This window comes from Felis catus, chromosome D2, assembly GCF_018350175.1.
Source record: "Felis catus isolate Fca126 chromosome D2, F.catus_Fca126_mat1.0, whole genome shotgun sequence".
NCBI classification, from domain to species: Eukaryota; Metazoa; Chordata; class Mammalia; order Carnivora; family Felidae; genus Felis; species Felis catus.
Window position 1 is genome coordinate 61,499,706 of NC_058378.1, and position 25,292 is coordinate 61,524,997.

Sequence of the window (25,292 nt, forward strand, 5' to 3'; positions counted from 1 at the left end):
TACCACCCAGATCAAAATATAAAACATTACTAGTATCTCAGAAGCTTCCTTCTGGCTACGTTTACAAGAGACCTGGATTGGAATCTTGACACTCACTTTCTTCTTGCCTGACTTTGGCAAGTTATTTTAACCTCTTTGGGTCTCGGTTCAGTCACCTGTAAAGTGAGGCTAACACTCCCTTATAAGATCGTTGAATTAAAGGAGGTCATAAAATGTAAAATACCTCTCACAGTGCCTAAAAATAGCTGGTCTGAAATAAACGGTAATTATTACACGCAAACGCTATAGGCGGTCGCCACCTCCCACTTCCTGCCTTTCTGTCACTCACTTTTGAAAGTGCTCTTGCTCCCATTCTTTTTCGCCTTCTTTCTCGCCCCTCCTACTGCCGTATATTGCCTTCCCAAGCTGTCGTAAAACGCTCCTCCCCGCCCTCCATGTGGCGAAAACGCAATCACGCTTGACGGCGCGAGGTGGCTCAGCCGCAAGATGGCGGCGCTGGCGGAGGAGCAGACGGAGGTGGCGGTCAAGTTAGAGCCTGAGGGACCGCCGACGCTGCTACCTCCGCAGGCGGGGGACGGCGCTGGCGAGGGTGGCGGCGGCACTACCAACAACGGCCCTAACGGCGGCGGCGGGAACGTTGCGGCGGCGTCGTCGTCGGCCGGCGGGGATGGTGGGACCCCCAAACCCTCGGTGGCTGTCTCCGCCGTTGCTCCGGCGGGGGCGGCCACGGTGCCCGCCGCTGCTCCGGAGGCCGGAGCTCCCCACGACAGACAGACTCTGCTGGCCGTGCTGCAGTTCCTGCGGCAGAGCAATCTCCGCGAGGCTGAAGAGGCGCTGCGCCGTGAGGCCCGGCTGCTGGAGGAGGCAGTGGCGGGCACCGGAGTCCCGGGAGAGGCGGACGGCGCCGGTGCTGAGGCGGCTAGCGCGCTTCTCAGCCGGGTCACAGCCTCGGCCCCCGGCCCCGCTGCCACTGACCCTCCGGGCACCGGTGCTTCGGGGGCCGCCGCCGTCTCGGGCTTAGCGACAGGTCCTGCGGCTCCGGGGAAAGGTGAGCCGCGGAGTCCCGGGGAGGTAGGGCACGAAAGGGAGCAAGCCGGGAAGGCAGAGGCAGGCAGGCCTGCACCTCTGCGGGCTTGTTTTGAATTTCCTGGGCCCGCCTCTAGGACCACATGCCCGCCCCTTTCTCTAGTGCGCCGGCTGCGCAGTCAAACCCTCTTCCGAGCTGTCAGTTCCAGTGAGAGGCTGAGGAGAGCTGTTGAGCAGAGGGATGTCTGGGGAAGGTGGGCGCCGAGAGGCGAGGACCTTCAGGCTTTTGGCCCCTTTCCTCTTTTTTGGGCTCTTGAGCCTTGGCAGGTCTGCATTAACAGTAACAATATTTGTACCGCTCTGTACTAGCTTCTTTAAGTAATTACTTAAAATATTTGATCTATCCTAATTCTCACAATTCCACTGTGAGCTAGACATTACCTCTATTTTGGAGATCAGAAAACGAACTGGGAAAGGCCAGCGGACCTTTGCTTTGGACCAAACAGCCAGTATTTCTCAAAATATAGGTTGTTACTAGTGGTAAACCTATAGGGGAATGCAGATTTCTGGGCATCACTTCAGACTTAGTGAATCAGATCGTGTAGAGGTGGAGTTTAAGAATCTCCATTTTTGAAAATATGTTTCCAAGGGGTATTAATGTATGGCAAAGTTTGAGAACCATTCATTTAGGAATAGGTTCAGACCGGGGTTCGGATTCTGTCTCTGTTGTTTTTACTTGCGTGATGTGATGCTGATTCTTCCTGAGTTTGAATTTTTTTTCTCTATTAGATGGGTTATACATATATACACATGGGTATATACGTATATACACATACATACATATCTACATACATACCTATAATATGTATATATTATATATATACGGATATTATATGTATATAAAATGCCTGGTACTGATAAGTTTATGTCTAGCACCTATCACCTGAGACCTCCCTCCCAGCCTTTACCTAGCTGTTGTTGCAAAGTCCATGCAGTAAAATTCATACACAATATAAGGTCTCAAAGGTGATCCTGAGCTGATAATGTTTGTTTAATTAAGTTATCCAGGGCAGAGCCTCTAGCCAAATTAATCTGCATTTATGAGACCCAATCTTTGCGGCATTGCCAGACATGAAGTATGAATATATAGCATTGTATCCTGTAAATAGAAATGTGCAAAACTGTGAGAGTAATCTTTTCTGAGTGCTAAATTTTGTGGATTAACTATAAGATGGATAACTTATGTTGATTATTTTTCTATAATATCTCATCTTTTTGGAAACTTGATCTGTCAAAATTCAGGAACCAATAAGGAGGAAAAAAAGCCATCACAGTAACCAAAAGAACTTATAACATTTGTGCATTTAAGAACACAACAGTAGTATAATTTCCAACGATCAAACGCTGATTAGATTGACAGGTGTATCATTGTTTGGTGTTGACAGGTATATCATTGTTTGGTGTTGCTACGTTACAAACAAATACTAATGTTTTCTTCCCTGGAATGTTTATGGGAATTATTTTAAGCATATAAAATTGAATTATCTGTAGGAAACATAAATAAGGCTAGTCCTTCCCATCCTTAAAATGCTTGCATTTTGTAAGGAGTGATTGATGTACACATATTCTACAGGATAGGACACGTTACAGGAAAGTTACAAAATATGTAGATAGCTCAGAGAGCTGGGAATGTTATTTCAGGGCATGGCTTCATGATGGTGGGTGCCATTTACACTAAGCCTTGGGAGAAGATTAATATACTTGTTTGATTTGCACATGTCATGTTTTATGAAATTTGTCTTTAGAAAAAGGTAGCTGCAGGAAAAATATTGACCTGTTTTGTTATTGATTTGGAATTTTTATTTTAAGATATGGACACGCTGAGGGGCACCTGGGTGGCTAAGTCGGTTGAGCATCTGACTGTTGATTTTGGCTCAGGTCATAGATCGAGCCCCACATTGGGCTCTGCACTGACAGTGTGAAACCTGCTTGGTATTTTCTCTCTTCCTCTCTCTCTGCCCCTCCTGTGCTTGTGCATGCACGTATTTTCCTGTGTGTGCGCATGCTCTCTCTCTCAAAATAAATAAATAAAAACATTTAAAAAAGAATCATTAACATTGAAACAAGAAGATATGGACAAGCCGAAGGAGTTTTGGATGGGTGACTGAAACAAGGTGAAAATTTCATTGAAAGATCGTGTGATTGTGTTGGAGAAGAGTTTGGTGAGAGACAAACATTTGAGAAACAATTTACCTCTGGACCTTAGCAAAACAGTCTTAGTCATTTGGTGCTTATCAGGCCATTTTCTTGAAAGTTGTTTTTTGTGTTTTAAACAGTTGGAAGTGTAGCTGTAGAAGACCAGCCGGATGTCAGTGCTGTGCTATCAGCTTACAACCAACAAGGAGACCCCACAATGTATGAAGAATACTATAGTGGACTGAAACACTTCATTGAATGTTCTTTGGACTGCCATCGGGCAGAATTATCCCAACTCTTTTATCCTCTGTTTGTACACATGTACTTGGAACTAGTCTACAATCAACATGAGAATGAAGCAAAATCATTTTTTGAGAAGTATGTGAATTTTATATATATTATATATATAGTGTATATATATATATATATAAATATATAAATATATATATATATAATGTATGTACACATCTGTAACCACACTAATGTAAGATTGTAACTCCAAAAGTATTTCATAAAGGAGAGGTACCTGGTGCTCTGAGAACCTAAAAAAGGGGTTTGATCTAGTTGGAGAAGTCAGGGAAGGCTCCCAGAGGAAGTGATGCTTGAGGTAAGATCTGAAGATTGGGTACGAGTTACCAGATGAAGAGAAGAGGGAAAAGCATATGTGACAGCTCTGGCAGGAGGGACCGTGGTAGGTATAGAGATAAAAGAAGGCCAGCGTGGCTGGAGCAGAGTATGGGGTTGGGTATAGTATAACATTAAGCTGGGCTGGAACAGGCAGGTTTTTGGGCCACGTTGAGGGTCTTTATTTATCCTGAGAGCAGTAGTGGGTTGTACTGGGTAGGATTAGATTTGGTTGAGATACACTGAAAACTCAAAACAATAATGGCATAAATAAAATAAAAGTTTATGTTTTGCTTTTATCCTAAGAGCAATAGAAAGTGGTGTTAGGATTAGATTAGACCAAGAATGGCTGAAAACCCAAACAGCAGAGGCTTAAATATGATAACAGTTTATTTCTCTCTCATAGAGGTAGGGCAGTCCAGGACTGGCATGGAGTCCTTGATTACCAGGGACTTAGGCTCTCTCGATCTCGTTGTTCTACCATCCTTGTCATGCAGCTTCCACCTGTGGCACAAGATGGCTCTTTGGTTCTAAGCAATCACATCAGTGTTACAGTCAGCAGGGAGGGCACACATCCTTCCTGGAAGTTGCACACACTTTTTTTTTTACGTCATTAGTCAACGGCCACACTTACCTACAAGGGAGGTAGGAAATGTGGCCTTTGCCTAGGTGTTTATATGCTCAGCTAATATTCAGGTATTCTGTTGTTGAGGAATAAAGAAAAAAAAAAGGATGTTTGGGGACAGTGAGGTGTCTGTGCTACAGAAGTCATTGAAGGACCATGTCATTATTAGACTTGCTTTTTTTTTTTTTTTTAATTTTATTTTTTCTTAAAGTAATCTCTTCACCTAAAGTGGGGCTCGAACTCACAACCCTGAGAAAAAGAGTTACATGGTCTACCAACTGAGCTAGGCAGACACCCCAATTTGTATTAATAAAATTTTTTTTTAATGTTTATTTATTTTTGAGACAATACGAGAGACGGAGTGCGAGCAGTGGAGGGGCAGACAGAGGGAGACACAGAATCTGAAGCAGGTTCCAGGCTCTGAGCTGTCAGCCCAGAGCCCGACGCAGGGCTGAAACTCACCAACCATGAGATCATGACCTGAGCCGAAGTCAGACACTTAACCAACTGAGCCACTCAAGCGCCCCCCAATTTGCATTTTGAAAGGACCTTTATGCAGTTGGGAAAATAGATAGTGGGAGAGAAACAGAGTGACTCTAGAGTGACCAGTTTTGGAGGTTATTTTAGTGGTTCTCAACTTGGGGTAATATTATTCCTTCTTTCTCTGGGCTATTTGAAAATGTTTGGAGGTGTTTTGGTTGTCATAATGACTAGGGTGGGGAGGAGCAGGTGGCTTAGGGATACGAAATATTCTAATATGTGTGTGTAATCCCACTAAGCAAAGAATTATTTGCCCCAAATTGTTCTGTTGAGAAACACTAGGCCAGGATGCAGTAGTGTTTGTGAAGGGAAGTAGACATATTGGTAAGGCAGTTGGTGATGGATTGGATATGGAGGTGAGGGAGATGAAGGCATTATTGCTAACCCCTAGGTTTCTGGCTCCCCCACCTGGATAGGGGTGCTCTTTGCTAAGATAGAAAACCCTTGAAGAGGACCTGGTTTGTCAGGTTGTGAAGTAATCTTGAGTTCAGATCTGAATATGCCTTTGACTCATTTAAGAGATGTCAAGTTGATAGGTGGATGATATATAAGGCTCTGGAGCTCAGAGGAGATGTAGGGACTGGAGCTATAAATTGCAGTTGTATATAATATTGATGGATATGGATGAGATCATCTGGGGTGGGGGTAGAAGTATGAAGTAAATCAATAAAAGGGCTGTACTGAGCCTTAGGGATCTCCAGCATTTGGAGTGGAAGAGATAGAAAAAGAGTGTAAGAGATGGCCAAGTAGAAGAGGTATGCAAGGAGAGGTCAGAGAAGTAGGAGGAAAAGCAGGAGGGTATTGAGTTTTCGTATATGTGCTGCCTAAGCAAGCACAGAGGGTATTGAGTTTTAGAAGCCAAAGAAAGGAGGGGTGCCTGGGTGGCTTAGTTGGTGAAGCGGCTCAGGTCAGGATCTCGTGGTTCGAGATCTCTTCCCCTCCCCTGCTTGTGTTGTCTCTCTCTCTCTCAAAAAAATAAACATTTAAAAAATTAAAAAAAAAAAGAAGCCGAAGAAAGGAGTGTTTAAAAAGGAGGTGGTACTTAACAGTTTGAATGAGAGCACTTTAGTACAAGCAATAGATCCAAAAGCCAGGACTTGTCAGATAACACAAGTAATAGCAGTAGATGAGTAATAGAACTCGGGACCCCTAGCTTCTATGCCATTTGTTATTGTACAAATGCCTAATAGAAGGTTATAAAGTAAACGTTCTATAGCTCAGTGTTGTTGAAAAAAGAACAGAGGCTGATGATGACAACTTCTACTGTAAGCTAATTTTTCTTACAGTATTGTCATCAAAAAACGTCTTCCTCTCCCAGTCTAATGGGGTAGCCATTTCCTCACGTGGGAAGCTGGAATATCACAGAGGACTCTGTCTCCTTGTTATAGACGGTCTCAACCCTTGCCCAGACATCATGCTCAGATGAGGTTACAGGCAGTGACTGATGTGAACACCAAGAGGCTGAGATTCCTAATTTCACTCAAATCTTGACAGAAACCTTAGTTCGTGTCTTGACGAGTCATAGGGTAACACAGGTAACAGTTTAGGAATGTATTGACTGTGTATCAGAGCTAGATTATATTATTATGTTTATTGTTCTCTAATTGTTTTTGCATTGTTTGCTGCTCTTAGTGAGTGCCAAATATATAATCTTTAATTTTACTTTATCAGGAAAATTGAGATTTGTAGAAACAAAAGTACATTTAAATTTACTAATTGTCACCAAGGCTGAAAGCTTTACTTAATTACCTTTGGTAATGGTGAGTAAATGGAAGTGTTCATTCTTTGGCATCCACATTTGTTTGTCCTTTAGTTATATTATTATACTGATGTTTAATAAATATGTCTGGTATTAAGAATATAAGAAATCATTGAAAATGGGTGAGTTTTATGAGGATGACATGTATTGATTATTGTTAAGAAGCTGAGTGATAGGTTCATTGAGTTAATTATACTAGTTTCTATTGTGTATGTTCAAAACTTTCCATAATAAAAAGTTTTTAAAAGTGGGTTTTGAGAGGACATAAAATTTAGTAAAGCAAGAATTCTAATTCATATGTTTACCAGTGGTAGATATGTTTCATTCACTTAAGGTATTTATTTCAGATTCTCTTAAAATGTTAATGATACATTTCATTAGAGAATTAAAATTTTTAAATTTCAGGATGAATTCAGAAACTGAATTGTAATCATTTTGAAATGAGTTACTTCTGATCCTGTAGCTTAGTCCAGGATTATTCAGACTGCTACATTGAAAATATTCTGGGATGTTTATAAATATATGGGGGAGAAAAGATCCCTTAATGATTACATTGAAAAATGACTTTTTAAAATCACTGAAACAGGTTCCATGGAGATCAGGAATGTTATTACCAGGATGACCTACGAGTATTATCTAGTCTTACCAAAAAGGAACACATGAAAGGGAATGAGACCATGTTGGATTTTCGAACAAGTAAATTTGTTCTGCGTATTTCCCGTGACTCGTACCAACTCTTGAAGAGGCATCTTCAGGAGAAACAGAACAATCAGATATGGAACATAGTTCAGGAGCACCTCTACATTGACATCTTTGATGGGATGCCGCGTAGTAAGCAACAGATAGATGCGATGGTGGGAAGTTTGGCAGGAGAGGCTAAACGAGAGGCAAACAAGTCAAAGGTATGGGAATAAACCTAAGAACTATGTAATGCAGATTATGAAAAACTGTAGCATTTCCATCTCCATAATTTACACATTTTTCTTATAGCTAGTTTGGGAATAATTGTACACTATATACTAAGTTTCATGATCTAAGGATGCTGTATAGATGAGAATTTGGGAATGGTTGCATTGAACAGAACCCTGACTACGGTGGCTGGAACAAGTGAGGGATTTTGCATACATATAATGAATTGCAGAGAAAAGCCCTCTTGGACTCGCATGAGGGCTCCACAGTGCCATCAAGGAGCCTGGCTCCTTCTAGTTTCTGCTCCACAATCTTTAGAATGTGGCTTTCTTCTTTGTGCTCACAGATGGCTGTTGCAGCTCCAGCACTGCACCTACATTCCAGGAAGTCTGAAGGGGGAGGACAGAAGGCATATCCCTGCTAAATCTCTTTTGTTATCAGGAAAACAATATTTTCTTCCTAAAATCTTACCCAGTATATTTGTGGGTACATCTGTTGGCCAGAATGACATTATATGGCTATTCCTAGCTGCAAAGGATTCTGGGAACAGAAATTATTTCACTGAGCATATTGCTGTTCCAGCAAAATCAGGGTTCTGTTAGTAAGGAAGAGGGATTGGCTATTGGGTAGAAAACTACAGAATCTGCTTCAGGATATAAATTACTGTATTGTAATTGTGATTCATCCTATCAAGATATGAAAAGGATATATCAATGAGTGAAATACTCATTTCAAAAATGTTGGCGTTTTTGACTTGTAGGTATTTTTTGGCTTATTAAAAGAACCAGAAATTGAGGTACCTTTGGATGATGAAGATGAAGAAGGAGAAAATGAAGAAGGAAAACCTAAAAAGAAGAAACCTAAAAAAGATAGTATTGGGTCCAAAAGCAAAAAACAAGATCCCAATGCTCCACCTCAAAACAGGTGAGGAAAAAACTTCAGGAACATGTGTAGAGGTATAAGGTGATATATTGTTGTAGAGAATTCAGTAATTCAGAGTACTTTTCAATCTGTTTTTCTTTTACAGAATCCCTCTTCCTGAGTTGAAAGATTCAGATAAGTTGGATAAGATAATGAATATGAAAGAAACCACCAAACGAGTACGCCTTGGGCCAGACTGTTTACCCTCCATTTGTTTCTATACATTCCTCAATGCTTACCAGGTTGGTGAGATCGTTGCGCAATTTCTGCCTGGAGAGTCATGTAAAATGGTGACTTACCATTAAAAGAAACCTAGATGTGTTAACTTAAACGGAGTTTTCTTTTTTAAACTCTTGATGTAAATATAGCTTAAAGACAGAAGTTAGACAAGGATAATTGGACGCTGCTTGGAATAGCTAGAAGGCAATGTTGAAAAGACCTTTAGCAACTTGTAGATGCCAGAATCTTGGTTATGTGTGTGTTGTTTCACTGATTAGAATTCTGCTTGTCTTTGAGGAGGAAACTGTGTAGTTAATCTCTATTTAACTTGGCTTACGTACTTAATAAACTTAATACTTTTTATTAAGGATTCTGTCTTTATAGATTGTTTATAATCTTTTGAGGATATAATTAGCAAAGTACAAAAATGACTAACGTTTTCTTCGTATCATGTGCTCCTAATTTGGAGGGCGTAAAGGGGTGAATGATGACGTGTTCTCAAAGTAAATACTTTCAAACAGTGGGTTTCCTTGGAGAATGAAATCTCTAATGGTAATTTATATGAGAAAAAGAGCTATCATTATGTATTCTCTAACATGTAATTGTAATTTTTTCCCCCAAGACTTTATTGTTTAGTACAAAGTTTTTATTTTTTCATTGGCAGGGCCTCACTGCAGTGGATGTCACTGATGATTCTAGTTTGATTGCTGGAGGTTTTGCAGATTCAACTGTTAGAGTATGGTCTGTGACACCCAAAAAGCTTCGTAGTGTTAAACAGGCAGCAGGTAACTGAGATGACCTGTTAGGATGTGAACTTGTCCTTAGTTTACACCAATCTGGAATCCAGGGAATATACACAAGAGATTGTGATCTTAGCAGAATTTCACTTTAACTCAAAATGTTAACATTCCCAGGGTGCCTGGCTGGCTCAGTCGGTGGAGCATGTGACACTTGATCTCGGGGTTGTGAGTTCAAGCTCCATGTTGGGTATGGAGCTTACTTAAAAAAAAAAAAAAAAAAATGCTAATGTTCCCAACAGCGAAAAGTGCATTGGAGTGGCAATTAGGAGACAGGGGTACTAGACCGGTTTAACTTCTCTAGGCCTCAGTTTTCTCATCTGTAGGATGAGAGGATTGGGTTGGAAAACTAAGGTTAAAAATCTACCTTTATGACTGCCTGTTAATTTAAAACATGCCTTTAAAGTAAATACTGGGATTGTACTTTCTGTTTTAAACATAAAAATGGCTAAAAAAGAAATAGGGTTAGGATTTCACTTTAAAGAAAGTTGCTTGCTAAATGTATTAACAAGAGAATACATTTTCAAAAAATTTTTAATATTTCCATAGTTTTCATTTGTGTAGAACATTATGATAGAGTGGTTACTTTGAGTTTCAATCATAGTTCCCACATGGAGTAGCTCTGTGCACTCTGGCAAATTTTTAACTATCCTGAACCTCAGTTTCCTTTCTATACACTGGGCTGATACCACCTAATTTAGAGGTATTAGCAGTGGTTGGTATGTAAGAGGAACTGTTCAAATGTTAGTTCTTCTCCTAAACAATGATTTGATTGCCTTAAAATGTTCTAATGAATATACTTTTTAAGTGAATGTGGTTTTAAAAATCAGTATTTCTGCACCATTTTAGATCTTAGCCTCATAGACAAGGAATCAGATGATGTCTTAGAAAGAATAATGGATGAGAAAACAGCAAGTGAGTTGAAGATTTTGTATGGTCACAGCGGACCTGTCTATGGAGCCAGCTTCAGTCCAGATAGGTAAAATACAAACAAAAAATGAAATACTGCTACATTATAAAACTTGAGATTATAAAAGTTAACTACTGGAAACGTGGGGAAAAATTCTGTTAGAAAAATCTCATGGTTGCCTCTCACGCATTATCTGTTAGACTCTTGCCATTTGCTAATTCATCTTGGGGTATTGGTATACAAGGTAGCAACTTTACACCTAAATTTATAGACTCGAGATGCACGGCTTCCAGGTTTGTTGGCCTTAAAAATTTGCTTTAGTTTTTGTATAACCCCGATAGGAGCTGAATTGCTTCTTTGGGTTCTTGTCTTGGGTTTGTGGCTACTGCCGTATTCCATCATCTCCAAATTCTGAACAAATTCCTGATATTAAAGGTTATTAGATGTCAGTTGAAGAATTTGTATAATCAAAAGAACTAAGGATACTGAAAAGGGAATTTGAAACCCACAAATAGGTATTTACTTATTTTTCATGATCTCTGACATTCTGTAGAAATGGAAGGGAATTTTATATTTATAATACCATTTGTATCTTACTTGGATAATAGCTTTCAGTCCACTAAGATTTTCATCTTTATGAAACCTTGAGAATGAAACTTTGATAGGGTTTAGACAGATGAAACATTTTTACCGGAGGGAAACCTCTGATTTCAGTGAAAACCGTAACTTTGAGTTGTTCAGCTTTTGTGTTTATCTCTGAGAAGGGTAAACTATTATTTACAGGTCTATAGTGTTTTCGTTTTTGTATTTTTTTGTTGAAAAGACGTTTCCTTTTGGGGCATCTGGGTGGCTCAGTCAGTTTAAACGTCCTGACTCTTGAGCTCAGTTCAGGTCTTGCTCTCAGGGTCGTGAGTTCAAGCCCTGCATTGGGTTCTGTGCTGGGTGTGAAGCCTACTTAAAATTTTTTTTTTTAACGTGTATTTATTTTTGAGACAGAGACAGAGCATGAACGGGGGAGGGTCAGAGAGAGAGGGAGACACAGAATCTGAAACAGGCTCCAGGCTCTGAGCCATCAGCACAGAGCCTGACGTGGGGCTTGAACTCACGAACCGCGAGATCATGACCTGAGCCGAAGTCGGATGCTTAACCTACTGAGCCACCCAGGCGCCCCAAGACACTTCTTTTAAATGCTTATATTAAGTCATACAGGATAGGAAAATAGCATCTTCATTTTAAAGTAAAAAATTGTTGAATTTTAAGTAACATCTTGTATCACATTTCTTAGTTTTTCTCAATTGAAGTTTTTGACCATGTTTTTTGTTGGTACTCTTTGGTATAATTTTTTATAAGGACTGTGACTTTTCCAATAGACTTTTAAAAATAACGTAACCTCATTCAGTAGGTGCCTAGATGTATAGTGTCACAGCTAATGTTAGTCTGGTTAGTACTTTCAACTTTTGTTATCTACTGTGAATTCCATGTTTGAAGTAAAAGTGAGATGTCTCAGCTGTTATTTAACATACTCAAATGTACAGAGAAACTGGACAGGTAACTAAGTTACGCTGGGAGTCAAATGTATTACCTTCTCTTCTTGCAGGAACTACTTGCTTTCTTCTTCAGAGGATGGGACTGTTAGATTGTGGAGTCTTCAAACATTTACTTGCTTGGTGGGATATAAAGGACACAACTACCCAGTATGGGACACACAGTTTTCCCCATATGGCTATTATTTTGTGTCAGGGGGCCATGATCGAGTAGCTCGGTAAGAACATTGTGATCTTATGACTGGCAGGATGGTTACTTTTTGGGAATTACAAACTCCAGCCAAACTCATTTTCACTCCTATTATTTGGGATCAACTTTTCAAGAGTGTCAATATTTATAGCTCCTTATTTGAAAATGAATTTGGGAGAAGTATTACTATGACTGCAGTTATGTCTATACCAAGATTAAGAGTCCTTTTTTTCCTCAAGCTAGCTTATTAACATGCTTCCAGCCCCTCCCTTAGCTAGATGCTAAACCTTGTCTTTCACAACCATTACGTGCACCCCTGTTTTCCTGTGATCTCTTGTTCAGGATGGGGTAACTCAGAAACTAATTTTGTGGAAGCCAAAACTAGGGAAAAATACTTTTCTATAGGTTAGACTAGGAATTGGGAGAGAACTACAGAATTAAAAAAAAATATTGTTCTAGATCAACTTAGTTTTCCTTAAGAATGTTATTTCGTCTCCATCAGTCCATTTTCTTTACCTCAATCAGGTAGCTAGTGAAGGGTCCCCCATTTGGAGCTAACATTTCACATGGTGTTTCTATTATTTATGTTCAAATTTTGGTAGTTAACTATCATTTGTTGCTTTCAATGTATTTTTTAAAAGGCTCTGGGCTACTGACCACTATCAGCCTTTAAGGATATTTGCTGGCCATCTTGCTGATGTGAATTGTACTAGATTCCATCCAAATTCTAATTATGTTGCTACGGGCTCTGCAGACAGAACTGTGCGACTCTGGGATGTCCTGAATGGGAACTGTGTAAGGATATTCACTGGACACAAGGTATTTTACACATACAAGTTTGCTTCTGAGAGAATATTTTAAAAATTAACCAGTGACACATTTTAAAACTACTCATTCCACTAAGCTTTAAAATTCTAGCTTTGTCTTATTTTCTCATTTTTAACCTTTTGATTATTTCTATGGACTTCTTTTCTAGGGACCAATTCATTCCTTGACATTTTCTCCCAATGGGAGATTCCTGGCTACAGGAGCAACGGATGGCAGAGTACTCCTTTGGGATATTGGACATGGTTTGATGGTTGGAGAATTAAAAGGCCACACTGATACAGTTTGTTCACTTAGGTTTAGTAGAGATGGTGAAATTTTGGCATCAGGTAAATGACTAGAAATGACTTTGTGGTAAAGGGATGGTATGTTGAAATGAAACAGGAGTGTTGACTATGTTAGGTTTTGCTTCTCTTAGCCATGATTCCAGTCAACATGTGTGTTGACTTCTCAGGTTAAACTGCTTGAAATGGTCCTTTAGAAGGAAGAGTTATTAATCAAGTAGATTTTTTTCACCAAAAATATACAGTAAATATAGGAAGTATATTTGACAAAATGTCAGAATCTAAATATGGTAGATGCTACTAAATGGTTTCCTTTGATTTCCCTGTAGGTTCGATGGATAATACAGTCCGGTTATGGGATGCTGTCAAAGCATTTGAAGATTTAGAGACCGATGACTTTACTACAGCCACTGGGCATATAAATTTACCTGAGAATTCACAGGAGTTATTGCTGGGAACATATATGACCAAATCAACGCCAGTTGTACACCTCCATTTTACTCGAAGAAACTTGGTTCTAGCTGCAGGAGCTTATAGTCCGCAATAAACCATCGGTATTAAAGACCTTTTGGAAGCTACGGTTTGAAAAAGGGAGACTAAAAGCAAATACCTCAGTGATTAATATTTAAGCTACAAAGAATGTTTTGTCTATATGGATCTGGAAGGATGCTGCTTGAAAAATCTGAACAGGACAGTTCCACGTTTCTATAGCAACCACATTTAACTAATTTCCGTTAGTTGAATAAGAGGTATTATGTTCGTGGAGGGGACATTTATGGTGCTTTGGATTGTGTGGAAACTATGCATTTTCTGTTCAAATGCTATTTTAATTTATTATGTTTAGAAAAAAATCAATTACAATAATTCATCCTGCTTCAAGATTCAAATCAAGTAATATAATACCATCTTGAATTTTAGCTGAAGAATTCTATGAGCATGTATGTTTCTGCTGTAAAAATGTAGTTACTGTATGGCACTCAAGTACTATGTTAAATGATCCACTAACCTTTTTGCTTGGCCCATGACTAGTGGAATGTACGTTACTGGGTAGGGTGAACTACATTTCCTTTCTAAGTACTAGATGAAGTACAACCATCCAATGCCATCTGAATTTGTAACTGTTGGATTATGAGTGCACCCACTCTATAAACCAGGTGAAGAAATTTAGCTTCCATGTTCTACTTCAGCTAAAACAGCTACATACAACCTAGTACACTTGAAGTCAGACAGACATTTCAGTTGCTTACCTCCAGTACTGAGCCTTGCTTTGGGAAACTAAAAGATTTAGACCAAGTCACTGCCAGTTTTTTGCCTTCGTTGCATTTTGTACAGTTTTTATATTTTTGATATCTTGTAAATAAAGACAACCAGCTTTTCCAGGTTCATAATTTATTGTACAAATTGAGTATCACATGATGAGTTGACATTAGCTTCTCCAGGCATGGGAACTTAACAGATGAGGTACACTTTAAAATCCTATAAACAAAGCAAAAATAGTTTAGACACAATTGTGTTCAACCCTACTTTTAAGACAGTCAGTAATTATAAGGACTATTCATGAAGCCTCTGAAATTGAATGCAAATTCATGAGATTCTCAGAGTCAGTAACCACCCCAAAATGAAGATATCTCTCAGCTTAATACAATTTAACCTAACATTTCACCTTTAACAAAAAGAGCTGCTACGAATTCAGTATGATACTGAACGTATGCTATTGGAAAAGTCTAGGTGCAAAGTAACATTTTAAATAGTGGAAAGTAATCTGTTACTTAGTATCAGAGATAAAATTTCTCCATATTTATAATGAGAATACTACCACCCTCCCAAAGTTGGGAGGTACCTAATGGAAAACTGGGCAAATACTACCTGTTTGTCAGGAATAAGCCATGGGCCACTGTATTCTGGAATAATAGTCAACAGTTTTGAGACTGGAAAAACCCTTATGGTCAGAGGAAAAATTTTCTGTGGAGAGTTACATTAAAGATCTGGGTTTTGGGTTTTGTGCACATTATCTACTACCAAAACAAATATTCATTCACTTAAGCATGGGCAAATGGAGATTGTAGGGGACCATAAGAAGAAAATAAAATCTATGGGAATTTAAGGAAAAAATAAAATTGCTTATATAAAAATTAGAACCAGCAAAAGATAGATTTGTAATGTATTTAAAAGGTTGGCTAGTAATTATTACAGAGATTATATAAGAGAAATAAAGTCTTTCCAAAGACAATTGTTAAATGAGAAAAACACATGAAAAGGATGTTAAGAAAAATACAAATGCCAAACAAATGGAAAAAATGTAGTTTCATTAAAGAGACAAATTAGAGGTGCCTGGGTGGCTCAGTCGGTTAAGTGACTGATCCCTGGTTTTGGCTCAGGGCATGATCTGACAGTTTTGGGGTTCCAGCCCCACATGGGGTCCATGCTGGCAGCATGGGGTCTGCTTGGGATTCTCTCTCTCTCTCTGTCCCTCCCCTGCTCGTTGGATTAGGAGTGCAAAATAAATCAACTTAAAAGAGACAAAGTATTTTCACTCATCAAATGAGCAAAAATCAGAAACTGATTATTATTCAACATTGGCTAGTCCAAAAGAGATACTCTCATACTAAGCTGGGTGCCCCACAACCTTTGGAAAAGCACTTAAGCCTAAAACAATCATACAACATTTCATGCTCAAAAGTGTTCAATGTAATGTTATTTATATTTGAAAAATTCTAACAGGAAACATATAGATCATATATCACAGGGCGCCTGGGTGGCCCAGTCAAGCATTTGACTTTGGCTCCGGTCATGATTTCATGGTTTGTGAGTTTGAGTCCCACATCAGGCGAGTTCCACCTGCTTCAGGTGAGTCCCACTTCTCTCTCTGCCCTTCCTGGGATTCTCTCTCTGATCCTCTCTCACTTGTGCCCTCTTTCTCTCTCTCTCAAAAATCATATATCCATAAACACTCATGCATTCAAATAATAGATAACATATTTGCTATAAGACAGTATTACAGACATGATTCATAGCCACTGGAAACCAAATTAAAAAAAAACCAAAAAGCCAAACCAAAATGTTAACAAAAATCGTCACGGTAATGGGATATGAACAATACTTTCCTCTTTTTCTTGTATATAATTTTGCACAATGACAATTTACTTTCATAGTGAGGGAAAAATGCTAACAACAAAATGTCTAACTTACAAACTTAAATGTAAACTCCTTACTGTTTACGTTGCTTTCACAGCTGGTGTTTTTTTAGACCTTAACTTGAAGTACAAGACCATCAAAGCGATGCCTCCATATGTGGCCAGTACACACTAAAAAAGAAAGGACAAAGTAAACAAAGAGCCATTGCCATCTCTATTATTCTAAAACATAATTGCTGAAAGGTATCATTAATACTCACATTCATTCTACCTGTGAGAGTGTAAGAGTTGAAATATTTTTTGATACCAGTGAATTGGAATTGGGCATCAGTTTCTGGTCCTGCCATGATTTCAATCTTTAAAAAAAAAAAAAGGAAAAAAAGAAAAAAGCAACAATAAATGGGTTGGATGCAATTTAAAAGAAAAAATATTTTTTTTTTATTTAAAGATTTTATTTTTTTAAAGTAATCTCTACACCCAACATGGGACTCTAGCTCACAACCGAGATCAAGAGTTGCATGCTCTACTGACTGAGCCAGTCAGGTGCCTCCACTCCCCACTTTTTTTTTTCTAGTTTAAAAACCTGAAAAGTCATTGCACAGAAGTATTATAAATTTTTACATATGTCTTGCCCAACACAGTAGCAGTAAAGATGGTGGAAAAAGCCTTACTGATAAGACTACATTTCAGAAAGAAGACTTTGCCTTGGTTGCTACTATACAACATTCCAGAAGATACATCAAATCACCCAGCACAGGAAGAAAATACAGTATTCTCTAAGTCCACCCTCTAACCCAATGCTGCTCGATATTTTCATTCCTGGCTCTAGCTATACCATGTTACACCGTGCATGGAATCAATCAGTTTTAAGAGTCAAGTTGGAGCTTGTGATACATTTCAAAGTTTCTCAGAAGGGTAACCATCAACAAAACAGCTCAATTTACAACCCCTTTCACAATTTGTCCCGTATGGGAAGGAAGAGGAAGGATCAGAGGCCTATTCAATCAGAAATTCTGGGGCCCAGCAATCTGTTTTAATATGCCCTCTAGGCGTTTCTGATGTAAGCTAAAGTTTGAAAGACACTGCAGGAATAGAAAACCAAGTACTTGTTAGTAATTATGTAGGAAAAAAACTCTGGAAAAATATGCAAGCTTTTAGGAAGACATATCTATAGTACCTATATTTTACACAGGCATATATTTGTTATAATAAAAAATAACAAAGGCACATTCAAAGGTCACCAAAACACTTGAAAATTCGTATGTGTGACCGCCTATCTACCACGACCGACGCCACGCCGAGTCGATTGGCAACATAGACGAGCCGGTCGAGGTCCGGTCGAGATTGGTAGGCAGTGGCAGTGACTCAGCTGGCTCTTGATGAAATGAAGAGGGAGAGAACTGCGAGGAAGTCGTTGCTATGGAAACTGGCACTCACCAGTTTACCATTCAAAGGCCTTCAGAAGCTTTCATGTGCATAGAATTGGCAATGAAAATTTGGACAAATGACCTTAATTCTGAACACTGTTTCAATAAGGTTCTTGGAACAATGAAGGAAATCCAAACTTCCGTGAGCCCCCTCTGGGGCCTTGGCCTTTCCAGCTCAAGTAGGAAAATCTCCATTAAAGTAAATCTTTATAATGTAGCTCTTACATTAACTGTTTCCTTTTACTAGACTTATTAAAGGCATGTTTTTGCCCCGCATTCATCTTCATGATACACTTTTGGATTCTTACGGTATTAAGTAGGTTTCTAGGAGAAACCCTACATAAAACAGAAGCTTAACTTTATCAAATTATTAACTGATAACCCCATGACCTTGTGCCTAACAAAGTTTTAAGAGGATGTGGTGGGGGCGCCTAGGTGGCACAGTCGGTTAAGCGTCCGACTTCAGCCAGGTCACGATCTCGCAGTCCATGAGTTCGAGCCCCGCGTCACGCTCTGGGCTGATGGCTCAGAGCCTGGAGCCTGTTTCCGATTCTGTGTCTCCCTCTCTCTCTGCCCCTCCCCCATTCATGCTCTGTGTCTCTCTGTCCCAAAAATAAATAAACGTTGAAAAAAAAAAATTAAAAAAAAAAAAAAGAGGATGTGGTGTCCAAATGAAACAATACTAAAGTAGTTTAAATTTCTCTTTACACTTTATAGGAGGAAGGCTGGGATGTTCCACAGAAGACTAATTTTGACTGCAAGGAAGGGCATGGCATAGGAACTGAAATTGAGTCTGGGTCTTAAGACTCTTGTGAAGCTCACATGAGATGGAAGCAGGAGTGGAGAGTAAAAGGTTGCTGGTGAAATAAACAATGGGAGAAAAGCCTACAAGCACTTGGGTCTGCACCCTTCAGCAAACCGCAGGTTACTTTTGGACAAGTATCAGGAACCCTTGTGCTAGAGCACCCTTTACGGAATAACTGACACTGAAACCTTATTCCTTTTTAAATCCTACAAAGTTTAGGAAGCCATAATAATAATGGAGGAAATTACTTAAGACTAATAATGTACTAATTGTTAAATGGTAGCCCATGGAGAAACCTAAGCAAGGGGTCTTGCTCTTGTTTCTAATTAACCGGCCCACCTTTGTTAAACACTAGGCCTTCCACGTCTTTTTTCACCTGTGAAAATGGGCATTTCAGAAAAGGCCCGAAGTGACCAACTGCCCTCCCTACTTTCTCTGTTTCTTGAAACTGCAATTTTCCTGTCTGACTGGACACCTACCTGGAATGGTGAGATCACGAGGTAAAAGGAGGCAAGGTCGAGAGCCACTCGGGGACCAGAAGCAGCCTCTTGCACTTCAAGGAGTTTACAGCTCTCTCTGTTCTGGCTACCTCCTAGGAAAGGCCTTCCGGCTGATCGGACATAAACTGAAATCTAACCCGGTTACTGCGGGCCTGGCGAACTGCAGGGGCCGGGCCACACTCACTCTCGCTTTGACAAAGGCTGCAGCGCAGCTAAAGGAGACCTTGCTCGTCAGCTCCCTAAGCACCGCACAGTGGAAGCAAACTGCTATGGGCACACAGAGGAAGAGGTTAATTGGGCCACAGGCCCGAGTTCCATTCAATATTACTTCGCTGGTGACCTTGGGGGACTCCCTTCGCTACGGGCCTCGTTGTCCTCCATTGTAAGATACAATTTAAGGGCCTTCGGGGACCCTGGGAGCCTCTGGGATTTCCTATCCGTCTCGCCCCGAGGCTTTCCAGGCGAGTCCGACCCCTAGCGCCCCGGCCCTCGTTATGTCTAATTTCTTTTCCATTCTCCACCCTTCTCGCACCCCAAAGTGAAAACCTAGCGGTGTTCCCGGATCAGGAACGGTGGGATTTTTATGCCGACCCCGCAAAGCGGAGGTTTAAGGCCTGAGCCCGGGTTCCCCTCCACACACCGACCTTGCAAAAGACACCAATTCCGCCGGCTGTGTCCTTCGACCTACGCAGCTACCCCACCACCGGCCGGAAGAAGCCACCTCCCCCCGCCCGCGTTCAACGGGCCACAGAAACTCAACCTTCAGTGACGATTGGCTACGGCTCGGAGTCCCGCCCTTCCGCTTCCTGTCTCTAAATCTGTCCCCCTTCCCGCACAACCCCCTTCTGAAAAACCGAGCATGGTAACGGAAGTAGGGCGTTAAGCCCACCCTCGCTTCCGGGGGGAGCTGTGGTGGCATGTGGGTCTGCTGGTCTCCGCGTGTGTCTCCAGTGATACCGGCTCGGAAGTACAGAGGTGCTGGCGTCGCGGGGCTGGTAAGCGAGGACAAGGGCGAGAAAGGAGGAAACCTCGTGGCTTCCAGGACTGTCCCAGGGCTAGGTCTTCTGGGTCCCTCCCATGGACCTACAGGGTTGGGTGAGTGGTTTGGCCACCCCAGCCCAGCTCAGAAGCTGGCTCTACTCGAGTGGTCCCTGTAACATCAGGCTTTGTCCCTGGCAAATTGCTTAAGTTCCTTCTGTGCCGCTGCATCGCCTCTTTGAAGCTTCAGTTTCCCGTTGTCTGAAGTGAGATTAAGGTCAAATTGCCTGCAAACTAGACTCCTCGGTTCTTTCCTATTTCTAGGAAACATCGACCCACCTATTCCTGATTCCAAATCCAAGCCTCCCAGTGGGTCTTCACCTCTTCTACAGTTTAAAGCCTTTTTAGATCCTTATACCAAGTGTCTCTCACAACTAATTTCTCCTATCCTCCGTTCTCTCTTATACCTGGTTCTCATTCGCATGGTGTCTCTCTGTACTGCAGTTGACTTGTACACTGTTTACTTTCCTTCAGTCCTCTCTTCCTGTCCAATTTATAGCCTGCAGTATATTTTTGATTGCTGTTCTCTTTCTTCCCTTAATTAAGGCTCTGACTTAATCGAAGTAGACATTAAACTATTCCTGTCTAATTCAAAATCTTTCACAAAAAAAGCCCACCTGTGTTCTACAATTTAACTGTGATCATTATGATTTATTCTCCCTGTGGTTTAGTGGAACAGTTCTTCAAAGAAAGGAAACAGCAACTTTTTGAGCAATTTTTTGACAAATTGCTGGTGATTATTGAAAATATTTGGCTCTAAGTGAATGCCTTTTCTCACATTCCTTCTGCTTTTCCTTTTCCATTTGTCAAAATCTTTTTCATCTTTTAACAGCTCAAAGGCATCTTCTTTAGGAAGCTTGCCTTCTTTACTGAAGCCTCATCATTTCCTATTTCTTTGCTTATAATTTGATTTGCATTTTTTTTTTTTTTTAAGTAGGCTTCATACCCAGCTCAGAGCCCAACACGGGGCTTGAACCCACAAGATCAAGAGTTGTACACTTAACTGAGTCACCCAGGTGCCCCTGATTTGTATTTTATTTTTTATAGGTTTTTTGTTTTTTGTTTTTGTTTTTTTTTGTAATCTCCACACCCAACATGGGGCTCAAATTTAACACCCCGAGATCAGGAGTTGCATGCTTTTCTGACTGAGCCAGCCAGTGCCTCCAATTTGTACTTTAAATTGTTTGCATAATTGCTTTATTTTCTTAAAATTGTGCATGTTCTTTGAAGATAGGGATTTATATATTCATTTGTCTGTTTCTATAGCTATTCTCTGTAGCTATTCTATAATATTTACTACACTGGATCTAGAACTTCTTTTTCTGGAGGAAGTGTATGAACTTGTGGGTTTGAAGCAGATACCATTGAAAAGATGAATTATAGGTTATTTGAGGCTTAGCATCAAACTATTTGTTAGGCCTCCATGTTGTTTAGCACATTGGTGCTAGAAAGTTCTGCCTCTTGACCACTGATCACAGCCTTTAGGAAATCTGACACCAACGCTACATCTCACTGATACTCTTTGCATTGTTTTTAGGAGACTCAAACACAGCAACCATGGAAGAAAGCTTCCCCCGAGGGGGTACAAGAAAGACCCACAAATCAGAGAAAGCTTTCCAGCAGTCGGTTGAACAAGACAACTTATTTGATGTAAGTGGTGTGCTTGTTTGGTAAGACTCACTGAACACTTTCTAGTGTCCTTGTGAAGAATAACCTTGTTTGAGAATGTGGTATTTTCCATATTTGTTTCTTTTGGAAGTCTGCTTTTGTAAAGTGAACTTGTTGGAGAGTCCATACCACCATGAGACTATATTTTTTGAAACATGGCATTTAGTACTTGAGTTTGCAGTGCTGTTGTTCCTTATTCTTAGGAATTTTTGCCATGTTGGTTAAGGATGGAGAGAAAAATTATGGAATAAGTCCTGAAAGGTACAACATGGGGAATATAGTCAGTGGTATTGTAATAGCATTTTATAGTGATAGTAGCTACACTTGTGAGCATAGCATAATGTGTAGAGTTGTCAAATCACTATGTTGTACACCTGAAATTAATGTAACATTGTGTGTTAACTATACTTCAATTGATTAAAAATAAAGTATGGAGAGAAAGGAGCTGGTGATTGCACTTTTAAATGGGATTCTTGCCATGTATAATGGTCAGAATTTGCATTAAAAGTCACCATCTTCTCCGAGAGTAAGCATTGCTCCAAATGCTAGAGGGAAGGGAACTAACATTTGATTGTGTGGTCTTATATGGATTTTATGTAATCTGTCCAACTACAGTGGAGTAGAGAACATCATTCCATGATGAGAAACTGAGGCTGAGAGAGGTTATGTGGTTGAGCAGAAACCACATAGCTTGTTATGGTGGTGTTGGGAGTTTAACTCTGGTCTCCGTGTTTCCACCTTCCATTTTCACACACTGTTCCAAATTGCTTCTCATCCTGGGGATGCCAGTGTCCATCCCAGTCAAGGGAGGAAGAACACAGAAGAGAAGGGGCTTTTGAAAATGCGAAGGTTCCCACCTTTGGCTTGAACAAAGGTGGCAGAATGGAAGAGATGACATTGGAGCGGGAATTACAGGAACACTGGAAGGGGGTGCAGTGAAGGAGTAACGAAGCAAGGTGACAGGTGACCTGAAATTGGAAGGAAAGTCCAGGATTGTTTCTCTTCATTCCTTGAGATCTTTCTTCCCCACTGTAGATTTCTACTGAAGAGGAATCTACCAAAAGGAAAAAGAGCCAGAAAGGGCCAGCAAAAACAAAAAAGCTGAAAATCGAAAAGAGAGAAAACAGCAAGTCTATAAGAGAGAAGTTTGAAATCCTTAGTATTGAGGTTTGTTACAATTTGATCTTGTTCTAAACAAACTACTTGGGTTGCTTAAGTTTGTGTATGTTTCCCTTCCCTCTTTCCTTTTGTTTTTCCTTCATTCCTTTTGTACACACATGTGTGCGTGTATGTGAGTGTGCACGCCCCCCTGTAGAGACTTTTTGGAGTTTGTGCTCAGAATTGAGCATTATTGCCTTTGACTGTTAACCAGTGCCTGGGATCATGTGTTGTTTTTTTAGCCGCTGCTGAGCCCCTTGTGCTTATGTCCTCATTGAACTTGAACTTGTGTATTAGTAGATTCATAGGTTAGAACTGGCAATAACTTTAACAACCATTCTGCTTCTATTTCATTTTGCAGCTGTGGAGATTCTCTTGGAAAAGTCGTCTTTTAATTTACTTTAGATTTTTAGATTATAATTGGGGATACATGTCGTAAAAAAGAAAAAAAAAGTGAAATAAGTCTTAAGGAGAAGATTCAAATTCAGCCTGCAGAGGTGTTTTGTTTGTTCTTTATGACGCTCAGAAAAATAATTTTTTATTTTTATTAAAAAACTTTTTAAATGTTTATTTATTTTTGAGAGAGAGAGAGTGCAAGAAGGGCAGAGAAAGAGGGAGACAGAATCTGAAGCAGGCTCCAGGCACAGAGCCTGACATGGGGCTTGAACTCACGAGCTGTGAGATCATGACCTGAGCTGAAGTCGGATGCTTAACTGATTGAGCCACCCAGGTGTCCCCCACAAAAAGAATTTCTTAACTTTTTGTTAACATTAGAGAAAATTTCACATAAAAATGTGATTTCTGGGGGTGCCAGGGTGGCTTAGTTGGTTAAATGTCCAACTCTTGGTTTTGGCTCATGTCCTGATCTTGCGGCTCATGAGTTTGAGCCCTGCATCAGGCTCTGCGCTGACGGCACGGAGCCCACTTGGGATTCCCTCTCTCTGCTGCTTCTCTGCTTATGCTCTCTTTCTCTCAAAATAAATAAACTTTTTAAAAAATGTGCTTTCTAGCTTCTTGTAAGAATTTGAGAGTGCTGACAGCACAAGCTCGTGTTTCCTCATTTGTAATCACATGGAACTGAGTAGTGGTTTAACCCTTTAGGTCTGACATCCTCACCCCACCCTGCTGTTGTCTCCACTGACCTGCTTCCTTCATTTTGTTGTCCCCTCCACGCGTTTGAGTGTGGGATGTTTGGAGTAAAGCACACGTCCTCGAGTATCCTAGTGCTGTTTTACGGTGCTCAGTCAGCAATGATAAGTGTTCTGACGTGTATTTGACACATGTCATGTGACACAGGAACATGTATTTCCTGTAGCTTTTAGAAGTCAGAGTTGTGGGGCTCTTGGGTGGCTCAGTTGGTTAAGCATCCGACTTTGGCTCAGGTCATGATCTCGTAGTTTATGAGTTCAAGCCCCACGTCGGGCTCTGTGCTGACAGCTCAGAGCCTGGAGCCTGCTTTGGATTCTGTGTCTCCCTCTCTCTCTCTCTGCCCCTCTTCTCTTCACTCTCTCTCTCTCTCTCTCAAAAATGAATAAACTTAAAAAAAAAAATTATAAGTCAGAGTTGAGACTAGAAGCCACAACCCCTGATCCCATTCATTGGTCTTTTCCCTATTGTACACATTTCACTTTTTCTCTTCTAGTCCCTGTGTGAGGGGATGCGGATTTTGGGTTGTGTGAAAGAGGTGAATGAACTGGAACTGGTGGTGAGTCTCCCCAATGGCCTCAAGGGCTTTGTGCAAGTGACTGAAATCTGTGATGCTTACACCAAAAAGCTGAGTGAGCAGGTGGCTCAAGAAGAACCTCTGAAGGTAAGGGAGACCTGAATGTACTCAATAACTGGAACTAAATGGTGCATAGGTAGATGTTAAATTACAACTTTGTTAAATGCTGAGAAGCCCAGGTGCAAGGTGCCATGAGAGTTTATAATAGGGGATTTTAATTTTTTTTTTTTTTTTTTTAATAAGGAGATTTTGACTTAGCCTAGGGAGCCTGGGAGACTTCCCTGGGGAAGGAATGCTTGAGCTGAGATCTGAAGGATGAGGGTATACCAGGTAAATAAAGAAAGGAGTTCAGGCAGAAGGAGCTGAGAGAAGGCTAGTGTGGCTACGGCATAGAAAGCAAGGGAAAGTGGCGTGGGATGGGGCAGGAGAGCTAGCTGGAGGCTAGGTCATGTTAAGGATTAGTTTTTAAT

The 25,292-nt window shown here is 40.5% G+C and overlaps 3 protein-coding genes across 6 annotated transcripts in view; 2 read left to right on the forward strand and 1 right to left on the reverse strand.

Annotated features, from left to right (window-relative positions):
• Positions 1–342: 342 nt before the first annotated feature.
• On the forward strand, positions 343–14,757 carry TAF5 (TATA-box binding protein associated factor 5). Its single transcript, XM_003994378.6, has 11 exons — positions 343–1,048; positions 3,363–3,600; positions 7,357–7,672; positions 8,440–8,603; positions 8,707–8,842; positions 9,484–9,604; positions 10,466–10,595; positions 12,124–12,288; positions 12,902–13,079; positions 13,237–13,414; positions 13,699–14,757. Exons 1-11 carry the CDS (start codon positions 487–489, stop codon positions 13,914–13,916), a joined length of 2,406 nt encoding a protein of 801 aa, XP_003994427.1. The 5' UTR covers positions 343–486; the 3' UTR covers positions 13,917–14,757.
• On the reverse strand, positions 14,742–20,027 carry ATP5MK (ATP synthase membrane subunit k). Of its 3 annotated transcripts, XM_006938150.5 has the most exons (5): positions 19,880–19,999; positions 19,215–19,345; positions 16,764–16,859; positions 16,582–16,674; positions 14,742–14,845 (listed from the first exon to the last, which is right to left on the reverse strand). In XM_006938150.5, exons 3-4 carry the CDS (start codon positions 16,848–16,850, stop codon positions 16,585–16,587), a joined length of 177 nt encoding a protein of 58 aa, XP_006938212.1. In that variant the 5' UTR covers positions 16,851–16,859; positions 19,215–19,345; positions 19,880–19,999; the 3' UTR covers positions 14,742–14,845; positions 16,582–16,584. The 3 variants fall into 3 exon arrangements, with proteins under 3 accessions (XP_006938212.1, XP_011285740.1, XP_003994429.1); XM_011287438.3 differs by lacking the exon at positions 19,215–19,345 and having other exon boundaries at positions 16,559–16,674; positions 19,880–20,027; XM_003994380.4 differs by lacking the exon at positions 19,215–19,345 and having other exon boundaries at positions 19,880–20,023.
• A 52-nt stretch (positions 20,028–20,079) lies between these two features.
• The window catches only part of PDCD11 (programmed cell death 11), a 43,948-nt gene continuing 38,735 nt past the window's right edge, over positions 20,080–25,292 (forward strand). For both annotated transcript variants that reach the window (XM_023240881.2, XM_023240882.2), the window contains exons 1-4: positions 20,080–20,230; positions 21,811–21,923; positions 22,977–23,108; positions 24,742–24,909. In XM_023240881.2, the coding sequence (XP_023096649.2) occupies positions 21,831–21,923; positions 22,977–23,108; positions 24,742–24,909 (393 nt within the window). In that variant the 5' untranslated portion in view covers positions 20,080–20,230; positions 21,811–21,830. The remainder of the gene's footprint in view (positions 20,231–21,810; positions 21,924–22,976; positions 23,109–24,741; positions 24,910–25,292) is intronic.

Coding starts and splice junctions, on each gene's coding strand:
- TAF5 (XM_003994378.6), top strand. CDS start 487: ATGGCGGCGCTGGCGGAGGAGCAGACGGAGGTGGCGGTCAAGTTAGAG. Junction 8,604..8,706: donor AATGCTCCACCTCAAAACAG/GTGAGGAAAAAA, acceptor TTTCTTTTACAG/AATCCCTCTTCCTGAGTTGA. Junction 10,596..12,123: donor GCCAGCTTCAGTCCAGATAG/GTAAAATACAAA, acceptor CTCTTCTTGCAG/GAACTACTTGCTTTCTTCTT.
- ATP5MK (XM_011287438.3), bottom strand. CDS start 16,850: ATGGCAGGACCAGAAACTGATGCCCAATTCCAATTCACTGGTATCAAA. Junction 16,675..16,763: donor CTCTCACAGGTAGAATGAAT/GTGAGTATTAAT, acceptor TTTCTTTTTTAG/TGTGTACTGGCCACATATGG.